Below are 14,886 nucleotides of genomic sequence, written 5' to 3'. Positions count from 1 at the left end.
AGTAAGGAGCAACATTATTAAAACTTAAAACGAGCAGAAAATATTACGTATATAAGGGGGGATGCCTCTCCTCAATAGCTCGCTCTTACGCTACAGTTTTTTTTTAACTTCTAAAAGAGTTTATTATTCTAATCAAACAGCCTTTGTCAGGAGCTTTTTTCAGGAGTCATTCTTAAATAACTGGAACAAAAATCAAACTTAGGTTATTATTAGTTAAAAAACAAGTAAAATTGATATGCAAATTTTGTTTTAAATATTCATGTATGGTGAGCCAAATTCGAAACCTGCATTAATTCAAAAACGTTCAGAAATTAATTTGAAAAAAAAACAAAGTTTTTTTTAGCTGAAAGTAGGAGCGACATTAAAATTTAAAAGGAATAGAAATTATTCCGTGTATGAAAGGGGCTGTATCTTACTCAACGTCTCGCTCTTTACGCTAGAGTTTGACTCTTTCTCAAAACTCTAACTTTCAAAACAATAAAAAACTTTATCGTAAAGAGCGAGGCGTTGAGGAAGGGACCAAAACGCTCTATCGTTTTGGGCACGACGAACATGATACATTAACGATTTAAATTTGAACATTTGGCTCCCCGTAAAATTTTTAGATGGTTGCAAATAAGTCGTTTCTATAAAGTAAACTAAAGATGACAATCATAATAATTTGAATGGGCGTTCGTGTAACTTGACCTCCATTGAACTCCACCCCATGCAGCTCAGCCCCTATTCAATCCAACCTTGTTGCAGGGGTTGAAGGGAAATTGGGTTGAGTTACACGGGAACTATTGTAATCATTTGTGTTTTGGAAAATAAAATCTAGTAGATCTCGTGTAATTAAAAACATGTTTAACATGAAGCTAAATTTTTCAAAACAAGGATAGCAATAAAATCCTATCACTTTTATAAACAAATTGAAGTGAGAGGAATTGGATTGCGATAGCTATTAGCTGCATTGGTCCTGAGGATAGAATTAACTGCTACTAAATAACCTTCACTCCCCTCGCTGTTATTACCACTTTTGTATAATAAAAGTCTTGATAAGCTGTTGCATGGAATGCCATATTGGAAAGGACAACAGCATACTCAGCTAAGGCAAACCAAGTGTATACTGAAAAAGGGAAAATAGAATTAAACACAGAAAATTATTCAACCTATGGTGTTGCTTCGAGTTCAATAGAATTAAAGGAGAATTAAAGACACAACGCACAAAAAGACAATGTTTCCAACTTTTCTATGGAACCAAATCATTTACTTGAAATTTTTAAAGGGAACTTATAAAATTGCATTTTACACTGACTATCTCAGTCGCAATTTATAATTTTAATAATTCTACAAAAATCTTCTGAGGTCTCTTTTCTTTCCTTTTTTTTTGTCATTTTGTCAATCTCTTTTCTTTTTGTCAAACAATCAATCCTTTCATTCACAACATATGTTAGGTATCCGTGAATGTTGGGGTTCGACTATCTGGGCTTTATTTGTCAAGGCCTGAATGCTAAGCAATGGACATGAGCTAGATTGGGACCCCATGTGAAAATGGAAAACAAAAACAAAAAACTATTGTCGGTATGTGTGTAGAGCATGGCATGGTTACCGTTAGGGCAACAGTCGAACCGTTGATGGTTTTAGGTATCCGTGAATAAGTTCTAAGGCGAGAGTGGAAGTTGGACAAATTTTTGGAGGTGCCCACCTCACCTGCCCAGAGTCTCAGGCAAGTGACCCCAAATTTGAAAAAGTGGAAATTGGCTCAGATTTTCTAAACTGAGCTGAGACAATGAATAGATACTATCGGGAAAGTGATTGGAGACGCTGGGCATCCGTGAACAAGTGCTAAAATTGAGAGAGGAATTTGGGACAATATTTGGGGGCGCCCACCCGCCCAGAGTCTCGGGCAAGTGACCCAAAAATTAAAAAAATGTGTGAAAAATTCAAATTTTTTTCAGACTGTGGGGCTAAGCTTAGGCAACGAATAGGTACTATTTGAAAGATAAAAATGGCTTTAAACGATTGTTTTGCCTGTTATTTCAAGCAAATTTATGGTCCTATGTCAATTTTAAATTCTTCGTCAACCTTTTTAAGACCATAGGCGGGTGGGTGTGCCTTGTTTGCCTCTTTTTTAAATTCTTGATCAGCATGCCTAAGACTCTAGGCAGGCATGCCTTTCCAAAAACTAACCTGACAAGTATGTGTCCAATAAGAGAGTCATTCATACTCCTGCCATTTACCCGTGCCCCAGCCATTTAAACCTTTGCCTCTCAATAACTTGGACTATCTGTCTTGGCTTTTCTCTGTCTACAATTACTCAGCCCAGTCTTGATGCAGCCTATGCAACCTATTGCCCAAAATACTTGATAACTTCAATTCAAAATCAATATATATATATATATATATATATATATATATATATATATATATATATATATATATATATATATATATATATATATATATATATATATATATATATATATATATATATATATATATATATATATATATATATTTGAGTAATAATTGTGTATGTGTATATTTATTCTATTTCTCGAAAAAGGTTCCATATTTTTTCGGGAAAAATGGTATCTACGGATATTTTCGCATAAAAAACGATCTACGAGTGAGAATTTGAAAAACAGGAATTTTCTCACATTTATGTCTGTTTTTATGGTTTTTGTCAGTGAGAATGAAAAAACAGGAACTTTGTCACATTTATGTCTGTTTTCTTGGATGGTTATGTGTGTTGGTCAATTTATTTGATGTTTTTCATGGATGTCAACAGCAATTTATGTCTTTTGTCAGTGAGAATGGAAAAACAGGAACTTTCTCACTTTCATGGATTATTGAGTCTAATGGGAGCAGTTCAATGACACTTCCTTCTTGTTGTTGCTCTCAGCGAATGTTATGATCTAGAAATAGTATTTGTTGTTGTTGCTCGAGGCAAATGCTATGAGTTTCCCGGAAACAGTTAGATCACGTGTTTCCTTCTCAGCCAAACAGAGGGCTTGCTTACATCTCCTTCTAAGTCAATCAGGAGGGTGGAAATATTGGAAAAAGAGGATTGCAGGTTGGGCTAGTTTAGATTTTTAGTTTATTATTTTATTACCTATTTAGTTTAGATTTTTAGTTTATTTTAAGTTTATTTGTTACCTTTATTTTAGTTTAGTTTTAGTTTGGTTTAGTTTAGATTTTAGTTTAGTTTTAGTTTAATGTTTAGTTTTCTTTTAGATTTTTAGTTTAGTTTTAGTTTATTTTAAGTTTATTCGACGGAAAACGTAAATATATTCTTTTTACCCCCAAAACCCAACCCCCCCCCCCATTTTTTTTACAATCAAATTCTCGCAAATAGAATTAATTATCCTTTCGTTAAATTCCTGTTTTTTATTTTCAAATAAAATTATTTTCCTTGGTCACCCTCCAGTATATTCAGGTAAATCCCCCACCATACAATATCACTATACAATCTTTATACTCGATGGAAAACATAAAATATATTCTTTTTACCCTCACAACCAAACCCCCCCCCCCTCATCATTGTTTTTACAACAAAATTCTCGACAAAGTAAAAAATTATCAATTGTTTAAATTTATGCAATTTCAAGTGTTCTATATCCTAGCTAAAAGTAATCATTGACTTCCATCACTGTTGTTATTAACCCGCTCTGGTTTTGACATAATGCTCTACGCCAGATTAAAATTAGCTGTCACCCTTTTCCATTTGTGTTTACGAACGAGGCGGTCAAGCCAAAAGGAACTATTCTTCCACCAAAATTAAAACACTTTGAGGCAATAATTAAGCACAGACGTGATGTTATATTTTGCAGAAGTGAAATGGACTATTTTCAAATTAAGGTCTAACAATATATTTAGGACATTATGTAAAAGGGGGGGAGAGGGGGCAATGCCTTGCTTCTAACAGCTTCGTTGTAAGTAAATTATGTAAAAGGGAGGGGGCATTGCCTTCAATTCTATCGCCATCAGTGTAAAATGAAAACAAACTGTGCCTTGAATAAAAAACTGAACGTTCGTATAATAATGCTTTGAGTTATTTCTGAGAAAAGTTGAATTTATTATAATCAAACTATGATTTTCAGAGTTTAGGTTGCTTTCGACAAAGATTTCTCTTTACATATGACAAATTTTTACATGGTGATTGATCCATGGTCCTTCCAAATGTGATAGAAGCTACTACACCCTGCTTCAATCTCTTTTTACGTATTCAAACTGAATGTTCGTATAACAATGCTTTGAGTTATTCCTCAGAAAATTGACCCCTCCAAATATTTACTCAGAGGGGCGGTTACTGAAATGTAAAACGTTACTTATTTTCCAATCATTTTCACAGTTTTCAAGTTGAGATCATTGAACACACTCCCTCCTTCTCAGTTTATTCTATGAAAGTGAGCTGTATTTGTTAGAGTTTCAGAAACATTACATATTTATTTAATTTAAACACTTTTTTTTCAGATATAATAATGTTTGGTGTGATTGACACAGAATATATTGTTCTGAAATATTCCTCATCTGTCATTATTTTTGAAGCAGCTTTCTTACTCCTAGACAATCAACGACGTGAAATTCATTTCTATAAATGGAACATCAGATACAATATGTATAAGTACAAGAAAAACAGATGAAGTCCAACACTAAATTTTATAAATTGAAATGGCTTTTACGTTAAAACCATACGACCAAATAATGAAAATGGCTATGAAATAAAACATGTACAAGAGGAAATTCAGGAAATATGCAGTTTTTTCGGTGTGCAAGCTGTTTATGTTAAGGGAAACGTGCCAACTGATAAACTCTTACTAGAAAAATGTGATAAAAACATAGCATTATTCAATTTAGAAGACTTCAAATGTGAGAAATGCCTGCATTCAGTACATGACCCAGAAGATGAAGTTAGATATTTCGCTCAATGGATACCGGAAAAGATACCTGACATGCAAAAATGCATCAGATGTCCAAAGTCCTAAACTTGCTCTTCCTCATATCAAATGGATTAAGCTTCTTTTTTTTTAAATATTTCATTATTTTTTTTTCAATTGTTTTAAAATATGTTTAAGCAATAAATATATTAAGCCTCAACCGTTTTATTCTTTAGATTAGTCTATCGCCATAAAAATTATACTTTCAGATTCAACATGTCAGGGAACACACTTTCAAGTTCAGAATGTTGGAGAACCCTAAATAGTCACCCCTAAAACGGTAAGTTTACCCTCAAAGGTTAAAGAATTTCCCTGAAATTACACTTTCAGTTCAATCAGGTCAGGGTACAAACTTTCAGGTTCAGCATGTGGGAGAACCCTAAATGCTCATCCTTAAAAAGGTAAGTTAACCCTAAAAGGTTAAAGAATTTCCCTGAAATTACACTTTCAGATCCAACATGTATGAGAACCCTAAATGCTCATCCATAAAAAAGATAAGTTAACCCTAAAAGCTTAAAGAATTTCTCAGAAATCATATTTTCAGGTTCATCATATGGGAGAATCCTAAATGCTCATCCCTAAAAAAGGTAAGTTAACCCCAAACGCTTAAAGAATTTCTCTGAAATCACACTTTCAGGTTAGGTTAGGTAGGACACCGACCCACACAACCACAACCCCGAAGTAACCCCCGGCCCCAAAGCCCCCCGGGCCCCCAAAGACCCTCCGGACCCTGCAAAACTTTTCAAAAGACATTTCAGAGCAAGTTCCTTCTTAATATCCTTCCTAAACCCGTTTTACAAGTTGAAGTACCCATACTTTTCACCCACAACTTTACTTTACAGCTTTTGAATGCTCCAACACCAAGAAATACCTTTCAAAAGGCATTTGAGAACAAGTTATTTTCTTAATATCCTTCCTAAACCCATTTTACAAGTTGAAGTACCCATACTTTTCACCCACAACTATACTTTACAGCTTTTGAATGCTCCAACACCAAGCAATACTTTTCAAATGGCATTTCAGAACAAGTTATTTTCTTAATGTCCTTCCTAAACCCATTTTACAAGTTGAAGTTACCATCCTTTTCACCCACAACTTTACTTTACAGCTTTTTGAATGCTCCAACTCCAAGCAATACTTTTCAAAAGGCATTTCACAACCAGTTCCTCTTCTTAATGTCCCTCCTAAGCCCATTTTACAAATTGAAGTACCCATCCTTTTCACACACAACATTACTTCACAGCTCTTGAAGGCCACAACACCAATCAATACTTTTCAATGAATTTAACAACAATTTCTTTTCTTAATGTCCCTCCTAAACCCATTTTACAAGTTGAAGTACCCATCCTTTTCAACCCACAACATTACTTTACAGCTTTTGAATGCCCCAACACATAGCAATACTTTTCAAATGGCATTTCTGAACAAGTTATTTTCTTAATGTCCCTCCTAAACCCATTTTAGTTGAAGTACCCACCCTTTCACCCTCAACTTTACTATACTGCCTTTTTGAATACTCCAACACCAAGCAATACTTTTCAAATGGCATTTCAGAACAAGTTATTTTATTAATGTCCTGCCTAAGCCCATTTTACAAGTTGAAGTTACCATCCTTTTCACCCACAACTTTACTTTACAGCTTTTTGGATACCTCAAAACCAAGAAATACCGTTCAAAAGGCATTTCAGAGCAAGTTTCTTTCTTAATACCACTTCTAAACCCATTTTACAAGTTGAAGCATTCATCCTTTTCACCCACAACTTTACTTTACAGCTTTTTGGATACCTCAACACCAAGAAATACTTTTCAAAAGGCATTTCAGAGCAAGTTCCTTTCTTAAAGCCCCTTCTAAACACATTTTCCAACTTAAAGTACCCATTCGTTTCACCCACAACTTTACTTTACAGCTTTTTGGATACCTCAACACCAAGAAATACTTTTCAAAAGGCATTTCAGAGCAAGTTCCTTTCTTAATGTCCCTTCTAAACCCATTTTCCAACTTGAAGTACCCATCCTTCTCATCCACAACTTTACTTTACAGCTTTTTGGATACCTCAACACCAAGAAATACTTTTCAAAAGGCATTTCAGAGCAAGTTCCTTTTTAAAGTCCCTTCTAAACCCATTTTCCAACTTGAAGTACCCATCCGTTTCACCCACAAATTTACTTTACAGCTTTTTTGGATACCTCAACACCAAGAAATACCTTTCAAAAGGCATATCAGAGCAAGTTCCTTTCTTAATGTCCCTTCTAAACCCATTTTCCAACTTGAAGTACCCATCCTTTTCACCCACAACTTTACTTTTAAGCTTTTTGGATACCTCAACACCAAGAAATACTTTTCAAAAGGCATTTCAGAGCAAGTTTCTTTCTTAAAGCCCATTCTAAACCCTTTTTCCAACTTGAAGCAGTCATCCTTTTTACCCACAACTTTACTTTACAGCTTTTGAATGCTCCAACACCAAGAAATACTTTTCAAAAGGCATTTCAGAGCAAGTTCCTTTCTTAATGTCCCTTCGAAACCCATTTTCCAACTTGAAGTACCCATCCGTTTCACCCACAACTTTACTTTACAGCTTTTTGGATATCTCAACACCAAGAAATACCTTTTAAAAAGACATTTCAGAGCAATTTCCTTTCTTAATGTCCATTCTAAACCCATTTTCTAACTTGAAGTACCCATTCTTTTCACCCACAACTTTACTTTACAGCTTTTTGTATACCTCATCACCAAGAAATACTTTTCAAAAGACATTTCAGGGTAAGTTCTTTTCTTAATGTCCCTTCTAAACCCATTTTACAAGTTGAAGTACCCATTCTTTTCAACCTACAACTCTACTTTACAGCTTTTTGAATACCTCAACACCAAGAAATACTTTTCAAAAGACATTTCAGAGCAAGTTCTTTTCTTAATGTCCCTTCTAAACCCATTTTACAAGTTGAAGTAACCATCCTTTTCAACCCACAACTTTACATTACAGATTTTTGTTTGCCTTAACAGCAAGAAATACTTTGCAAAATACTTTATAGAGCAAGGTTCTTTGATTATCACCCGTCTACCCCCAATATCGAAGTTAAAGCATAAAACTAGTTCACCCCCCCAACTGTACTGTCAACCTTGCTTTATAACACACCACTAAGATGTACCATTTAAAAGGCATTTTAGAGAAATTTTTCTTAATGCCTCGTCTAAACCCATTTTACAAGTTGAAACGTCCATTCTTTTCACCCAAAACTATACTTTACAGCTTTTTGGATACCCCAACACCAAGAAATACTTTTCAAAGACCATTTCAGAGCAAGTTACTTCTTAATGATCCTTCTAAACCCATTTTACAAGTTGAAGTACTTATCTTTTTCACCCAAAACTATACTTTACAGCTTTTAGGATACCTAAACACCAAGAAATACTTTTCAAAGACCATTTCAGACCAAGTTACTTTCTTAATGTCCCTCCTAAACCCATTTTACAAGTTGAAGTACTTATCTTTTTCACCCAAAACTATACTTTACAGCTTTTAGGATACCTCAACACCAAGAAATACTTTTCAAAGACCATTTCAGAGCAAGTTACTTTCTTAATGTCCCTCCTAAACCCATTTTACAAGTTGAAGTACTTGTCTTTTTCATCCAAAACTATACTTTACAGCTTTGTGGATACCTCAACACCAAGAAATACTTTTCGAAGAACATTTCAGAACAAGTTACTTTCTTAGTGTTCCCTCCTAAACCCATGTTACAACTTGAAGTACTTATCTTTTTCACCCACAACTCTACTTTACAACTTTAAGGATACCTCAAGCCCAAGAAATACTTAAGTTAGGCTAGATTAAATTAGGTTAGGTTATCCTAAGTATGCTTCACCTAGGTTAGGTGAAAGACAGGCAAAAAGTTAGGTGAATGGTTAGGTTAGGATAGACTAGATTAAGTTAAGTTAGGTTAGGCTAGGTTAGCCTACGTACGCGCGCGTACGTAGGCTAACCTAGCCTAACCTAACTAAACCTAACCTAACTTAATCTAGTCTATCCTAACCTAACCATTCACCTAACTTTTTGCCTGTCTTTCACCTAACCTAACCTAGGTGAAGCGTACGTAGGATAACCTAACCTAATCTAACCTAATTTAATCTAGCCTAACCTAAGTATTTCTTGGGGTTGAGGTATCCTAAAAGCTGTAAAGTAAAGTTGTGGGTGAAACGGATGGGTACTTCAAGGTTGAAAATGGGTTTAGAAGGGACATTAAGAAAGTAACTTGCTCTGAAATGTCTTTTGAAAAGTATTTCTTGGTGTTTTAGAATTCAAAAGCTGTAAAGTAAAGTTGTGGGTGAAAAGGATGAATGCTTCAAGTTGGAAAATGGGTTTAGAAGGGACATTAAGAAAGGAAATTTTCTTTTGAAAAGTATTTCTTGGTGTTGAGTTATCCAAAAAGCTGAAAAGTAAAGTTGAGGGTGAAAAGGATGGGTACTTCAAGTTGGAAAATGGGTTTAGAAGGGACATTAAGAAAGGAACTTGCTCTGAGATGCCTTTCGAAAGGTATTTCTTGGTGTTGAGGTATCCAAAAAGCTGTAAAGTAAAGTTGTGGGTGAAACGGATGGGTACTTCAAGTAGAAAAATGGGTTTAGAAGGGACTTTAAGAAAGGAACTTGCTCTGAAATGCCTTTTGAAAAGTATTTCTTGGTGTTGAGGTATCCAAAAAGCTGTAAAGTAAAGTTGTGGGTGAAAAGGATGGGTACTTAAAGTTGGAAAAATGGGTTTAGAAGGGACATTAAGAAAGGAACTTGCTCTGAAATGCCTTTGAAAGGTATTTCTTGGTGTTGAGGTATTCCAAAAGCTGTATAGTAAAGTTGCGGTTTATTCGTATGTGTGCTTTAAGTTGTAAATTTTGTTTAGACCGGTCTTTAAGAAAGGATTTTCCTCTGAAATGCCTTTTTAGATTTGTTTCTTGGTGTCGAGGTCTACAAACAGCTGTAAAGTATAGTTATGGGTGAAAAGGATGAATGCTTTAATTTGTAAATGGGTTTAGAAGGGGCATTAAGAAAAATTGCTCTGAAATGCCTTTTGAAAGGTATTTCATGGTGTTGAGGTATCCAAAAAGCTGTAAAGTAAAGTTGGGGGGTGAAAAGGATGGTTACTTCAAGTTGTAAAATGGGTTTAGAAGGTGTATTAAGATAAGAAATTGCTCTGAAAAGTCTTTTGAAAAGTATTTTTAGGTGTTAAGGTATACAAACCTCTGTAAATTAATGTTTTGGTTTGAAAAGGATGTGTACTTCCAATTGTAAAATGGGTTTAGAAGTGCCATTAAGAAAAGAAGTTGCTCTGAAATGTCTTTTGAAAGGTATTTCTTGGTGATGAGGTATCAAAAAATCTGTAAATTAAAGTTGTGGGTTGAAAAAGATGGGTACTTCCACTTTAAAAATGGGTTTAGAAGGGACATTAAGAAAAGAACTTGCTCTGAAATATCTTTTGAAAAGTATTTCTTGGTGATTAGGTTTCCAAAAATCTGTAAATTAAAGGTTTGGGTGAAAAGAATGGGTCCTTCAAGTTAGAAAATGGGTTTAGAATGGACATTAAGAAAGGAAATTGCTCTGAAATGTCTTTTTAAAAGGTATTTCTTGGTGTTGAGATATCCAAAAAGCTGTAAAGTAAAATTGTGGGTGAAAAGAATGGGTACTTCAAGTTGGAAAATGGGTTTAGAAGGGACATTAAGAAAGGAACTTGCTCTGAAATGCCTTTTGAAAGGTATTTCTTGGTGTTGAGGTATCCAAAAAGCTGTAAAGTAAAGTTGTGGGTGACACAGATGGGTACTTCAAGTTGGAAAATGGGTTTAGAAGGGACTTTAAGAAAGTAACTTGCTCTGAAATGCCTTTTGAAAAGTATTTCTTGGTGTTGAGGTATCCAAAAAGCTGTAAAGTAAAGTTGTGGATGAGAAGGATGGGTACTTCAAGTTGGAAAATGGGTTTAGAAGGGAGATTAAGAAAGGAACTTGCTCTGAAATGCCTTTTGAAAGGTATTTCTTGGTGTTGAGGTATCCAAAAAGCTGTAAAGTAAAGTTGTGGGTGAAACGGATGGGTACTTCAAGTTGGAAAAAGGGTTTAGAAGGGGCTTTAAGAAAGGAACTTGCTCTGAAATGCCTTTTGAAAAGTATTTCTTGGTGTTGAGTTATCCAAAAAGCTGTAAAGTAAAGTTGTGGGTGAAAAGGATGAATGCTTCAACTTGTAAAATGGGTTTAGAAGGGGCATTAAGAAAAATTGCTCTGAAATGCCTTTTGAAAGGTATTTCATGGTGTTGAGGAATCCAAAAAGGTGTAAAGTAAAGTTGGGGGGTGAAAAGGATTTATGCTTAAACTTGTAAAATGGGTTTAGAAGATGTATTAAGAAAGGAACTTGCTCTGAAATGTCTTTTGAAAATTATTTCTTGCTGTTGAGGTATCCAAACATCTGTAAATTATAGTTTTGGGTTGAAAAGGATTAGTACTTCAAGTTGTAAAATGGGTTTAGAGGTGAAATTAATAAAAGAACTTGCTTTGAAATGTCTTTTGAAAAGTATTTCTTGGTGTTGAGTTATTCTAAAAGCTATATATTAAAGTTGTGGGTTGAAAAGAATGGGTACTTCAACTTGAAAGATGGGTTTAGAAGGGCCATTAATAAAAGAACTTGCTCTGAAATACCTTTTGAAAAGTATTTCTTGGTGATTATTTACACAAAAATCTGTATATTAAAGTTGTGTGTGACACGAATGGGTCATTCAAGTTGGAAACTGGGTTTAGACGGTACATTAAGAAAGGAAATTGCTTTGAAATGTCTTTTTAAAAATCATTTATTGATGTTGAGATATCCAAAAAGCTGTAAAGTAAAGTTGTGGGTGAAACGGATGGGTACTTCAAGTTGGAAAATGGGTTTTGGAGGGACATTAAGAAAGTAACTTGCTCTGAAATGTCTTTTGAAAAGTATTGCTTGGTGTTGGAGCATTCAAAAGCTGTAAAGTAAAGTTGTGGGTGAAAAGGTTGAATGCTTCAAGTTGGAAAATGGGTTTAGAAGGGACATTAAGAAAGAAACTTGCTCTGAATTGCCTTTTGAAAAGTATTTCTTGGTGTTGAGGTATCCTAAAAGCTTAAAAGAATAGTTGTGGGTGAAAAGGATGGGTACTTCAAGTTGGAAAATGGGTTTAGGAGGGACTTTAAGAAAGGAACTTGCTCTGAAATGCCTTTTGAAAAGTATTTCTTGGTGTTGGGGTATCCGAAAAAGCTGTAAAGTAAAGTTGTGGGTGACAAGGATGGGTACTTCAAGTTGGAAAATGGGTTTAGAAGGGACTTTAAGAAAGGAACTTGCTCTGAAATGCCTTTTGAAAAGTCCTTGGTGTTGAGGTATCGAAAAAGCTGTAAAGTAAAGTTGTGGATGAGAAGGATGGGTACTTCAAGTTGGAAAATGGGTTTAGAAGGGAGATTAAGAAAGGAACTTGCTCTGAAATTCCTTTTGAAAGGTATTTCTTGGTGTTGAGGTATCCAAAAGCTGTAAAGTAAAGTTGTGGGTGAAACGGATGGGTACTTCAAGTTGGAAAAAGGGTTTAGAAGGGGCTTTAAGAAAGGAACTTGCTCTGAAATGCCTTTTGAAAAGTATTTCTTGGTGTTGAGGTATCCAAAAAGCTGTAAAGTAAAGTTGTGGGTGAAAAGGATGAATGCTTCAACTTGTAAAATGGGTTTAGAAGGGGCATTAAGAAAGAAACTTGCCCGGGGGTCCCGGGGGCTTTGGGGCCGGGGGTTACTTCGGGGTTGTGGTAGTGTGGGTTGGGGTTCTACCTAACCTAACCTGAAAGTGTGATTTCAGAGAAATTCTTTAAGCGTTTAGGGTTAACTTACCTTTTTTAGGGATGAGCATTTAGGGTTCTCCTACATGCTGAATCTGAAAGTGTGATTTCAGAGAAATTCTTTAAGCATTTAGGGTTAACTTACCTTTTTTAGGGATGAGCATTTAGGGTTCTCCTACATGTTGGATCTGAAAGTGTAATTTCAGGGAAATTCTTTAACCTTTTAGGGTTAACTTACCTTTTTAAGGATGATCATTTAGGGTTCTCCTACATGCTGAACCTGAAAGTTTGTACCCTGACCTGATTGAACTGAAAGTGTAATTTCAGGGAAATTCTTTAACTTTTTAGGGTAAACTTACCTTTTTAGGGGTGACTATTTAGGGTTCTCCAACATGCTGAACTTGAAAGTGTGTTCCCTGACATGTTGAATCTGAAAGTATAATTTTTATGGCGATAGACTAATCTAAAGAATAAAACGGTTGAGGCTTAAGATATTTATTGCTTAAACATATTTAAAAACATTTGAAAAAAAAATAATGACATATTAAAAAAAAAAGAAGCTTAATCCATTTGATATGAGGAGGAGCAAGTTTAGGACTTTGGATATCTGATGCATTTTTCCATGTCAGGTATCTTTTCCAGTATCCATTGAGCGAAATATCTAACTTCATCTTCTGGGTCATGTACTGAATACAGGTATTTCTCACATTTGAAGTCTTCTAAATTGAATAATGCTATGTTTTTATCACATTTTTCTAGTAAGAGTTTATCAGTTGGCACTTTTCCCTTAACATAAACAGCTTGCACACCGAAAAAACTGCATATTTCCTGAATTTTCTCTTGTACATTTTTTATTTCATAGCCATTTTCATTATGTGGTCGTATGGTTTTAGCGTAAAAGCCATTTCGATTTATAAAATTTAGTGTTGGACTCCATCTGTTTTTCTCGTACCTATACATATTGTATCTGATGTTCCATTTATAGCAATGAATTTCACGTCGTTGATTGTCTAGGAGTAAGAAAGCTGCTTCGAAAATAATGCCAGATGAGGAATATTTCAGATCAATATATTCTGTGTCAATCACACCAAACATTATTATATCTAAAAAAAAGTGTTTAAATTAAATAAATATGTAATGTTTCTGAAACTCTAACAAATACAGCTCACTTTCATAGAATAAACTGAGAAGGAGGGAGTGTGTTCAAAGATCCCAACTTGAAAACTGTGAAAATGATTGGCAAATAAGTAACGTTTTACATTTCAGCACCCGCTCCTCTGAGTAAATATTTGGAGGGGTCAACTTTCTGAGGAATAACTCAAAGCATTGTTATACGAACATTCAGTTTGAATACGTAAAAAGAGATTGAAGCAGGGTGTAGTAGCTTCTATCACATTTAGAAGGGCCATGGATCAATCACCATGTAGAAATTTGCCGTATGTAAAGAGAAATCTTTGTCGAAAGCAACCTAAACTCTGAAAATCATAGTTTGATTATAATAAACTCAACTTTTCTCAGAAATAACTCAAAGCATTATTATACGAACGTTCAGTTTTTTATTCAAGGCACAGTTTGTTTTCATTTTACACTGAAGGCGATAGAATTGAAGGCAATGCCCCCTCCCTTTTACATAATTTACTTACAACGAAGCTGTTAGAAGCAAGGCATTTCCCCCTCTCCCCCTTTTACATAATGTCCTAAATATATTGTTAGTCATTAATTTGAAAATAGTCCCATTTCACTTCTCCAAAATATAGCATCACGTCTGTGCTTAATTATTGCCTCAAAGTGTTTTAATTTTGATGGAAGAATAGTTCCTTTTGGCTTGACCGCCTCGTTCGTAAACACAAATGGAAAAGTGTGATAGATAATTTTAATCTGGCGTAGAGCAGTATGTCAAAACCAGAGCGGGTTAATAACAACAGTGATGGAAGTCAATGGTTACTTTTAGCTAGGATATAGAAAACTTTAAATTGCATAAATTTAACGAATTGATAATTATTTACTTTTGCGAGAATTTGGTGGTAAAAAAAATGATGAGGGGGGGGGTTAGGTTTTGTGGGTATATATAACATATTTTACGTTTTCCACCGAGTATAAAGAGTGTATAGTGATGGTGGTATTGTACGGGGGGGATTTACCTGAATATACTGGAGGGTGACCAA

General features: G+C 34.8%; 1 protein-coding gene across 1 annotated transcript in view; it reads right to left on the bottom strand.

Moving 5' to 3' along the window:
- Positions 1-812: 812 nt before the first annotated feature.
- Positions 813-14,886, bottom strand: part of LOC148953206 (post-GPI attachment to proteins factor 2-like) — a 43,471-nt gene continuing 29,397 nt past the window's right edge. The window contains exon 5 of the mRNA XM_089087570.1: positions 813-1,105. Coding sequence (XP_088943696.1) covers positions 978-1,105 — 128 coding nt within the window. The 3' untranslated portion in view covers positions 813-977. The remainder of the gene's footprint in view (positions 1,106-14,886) is intronic.

This window comes from Artemia sp. Qi Xiang Cuo, chromosome 4 (assembly GCF_049724085.1).
Source record: "Artemia sp. Qi Xiang Cuo chromosome 4, ASM4972408v1, whole genome shotgun sequence".
Classification (NCBI taxonomy): domain Eukaryota; kingdom Metazoa; phylum Arthropoda; class Branchiopoda; order Anostraca; family Artemiidae; genus Artemia; species Artemia sp. Qi Xiang Cuo.
The sequence above is the reverse complement of the archived record's forward strand: the minus strand, read 5'-3'. Positions and strand labels throughout refer to the sequence as shown.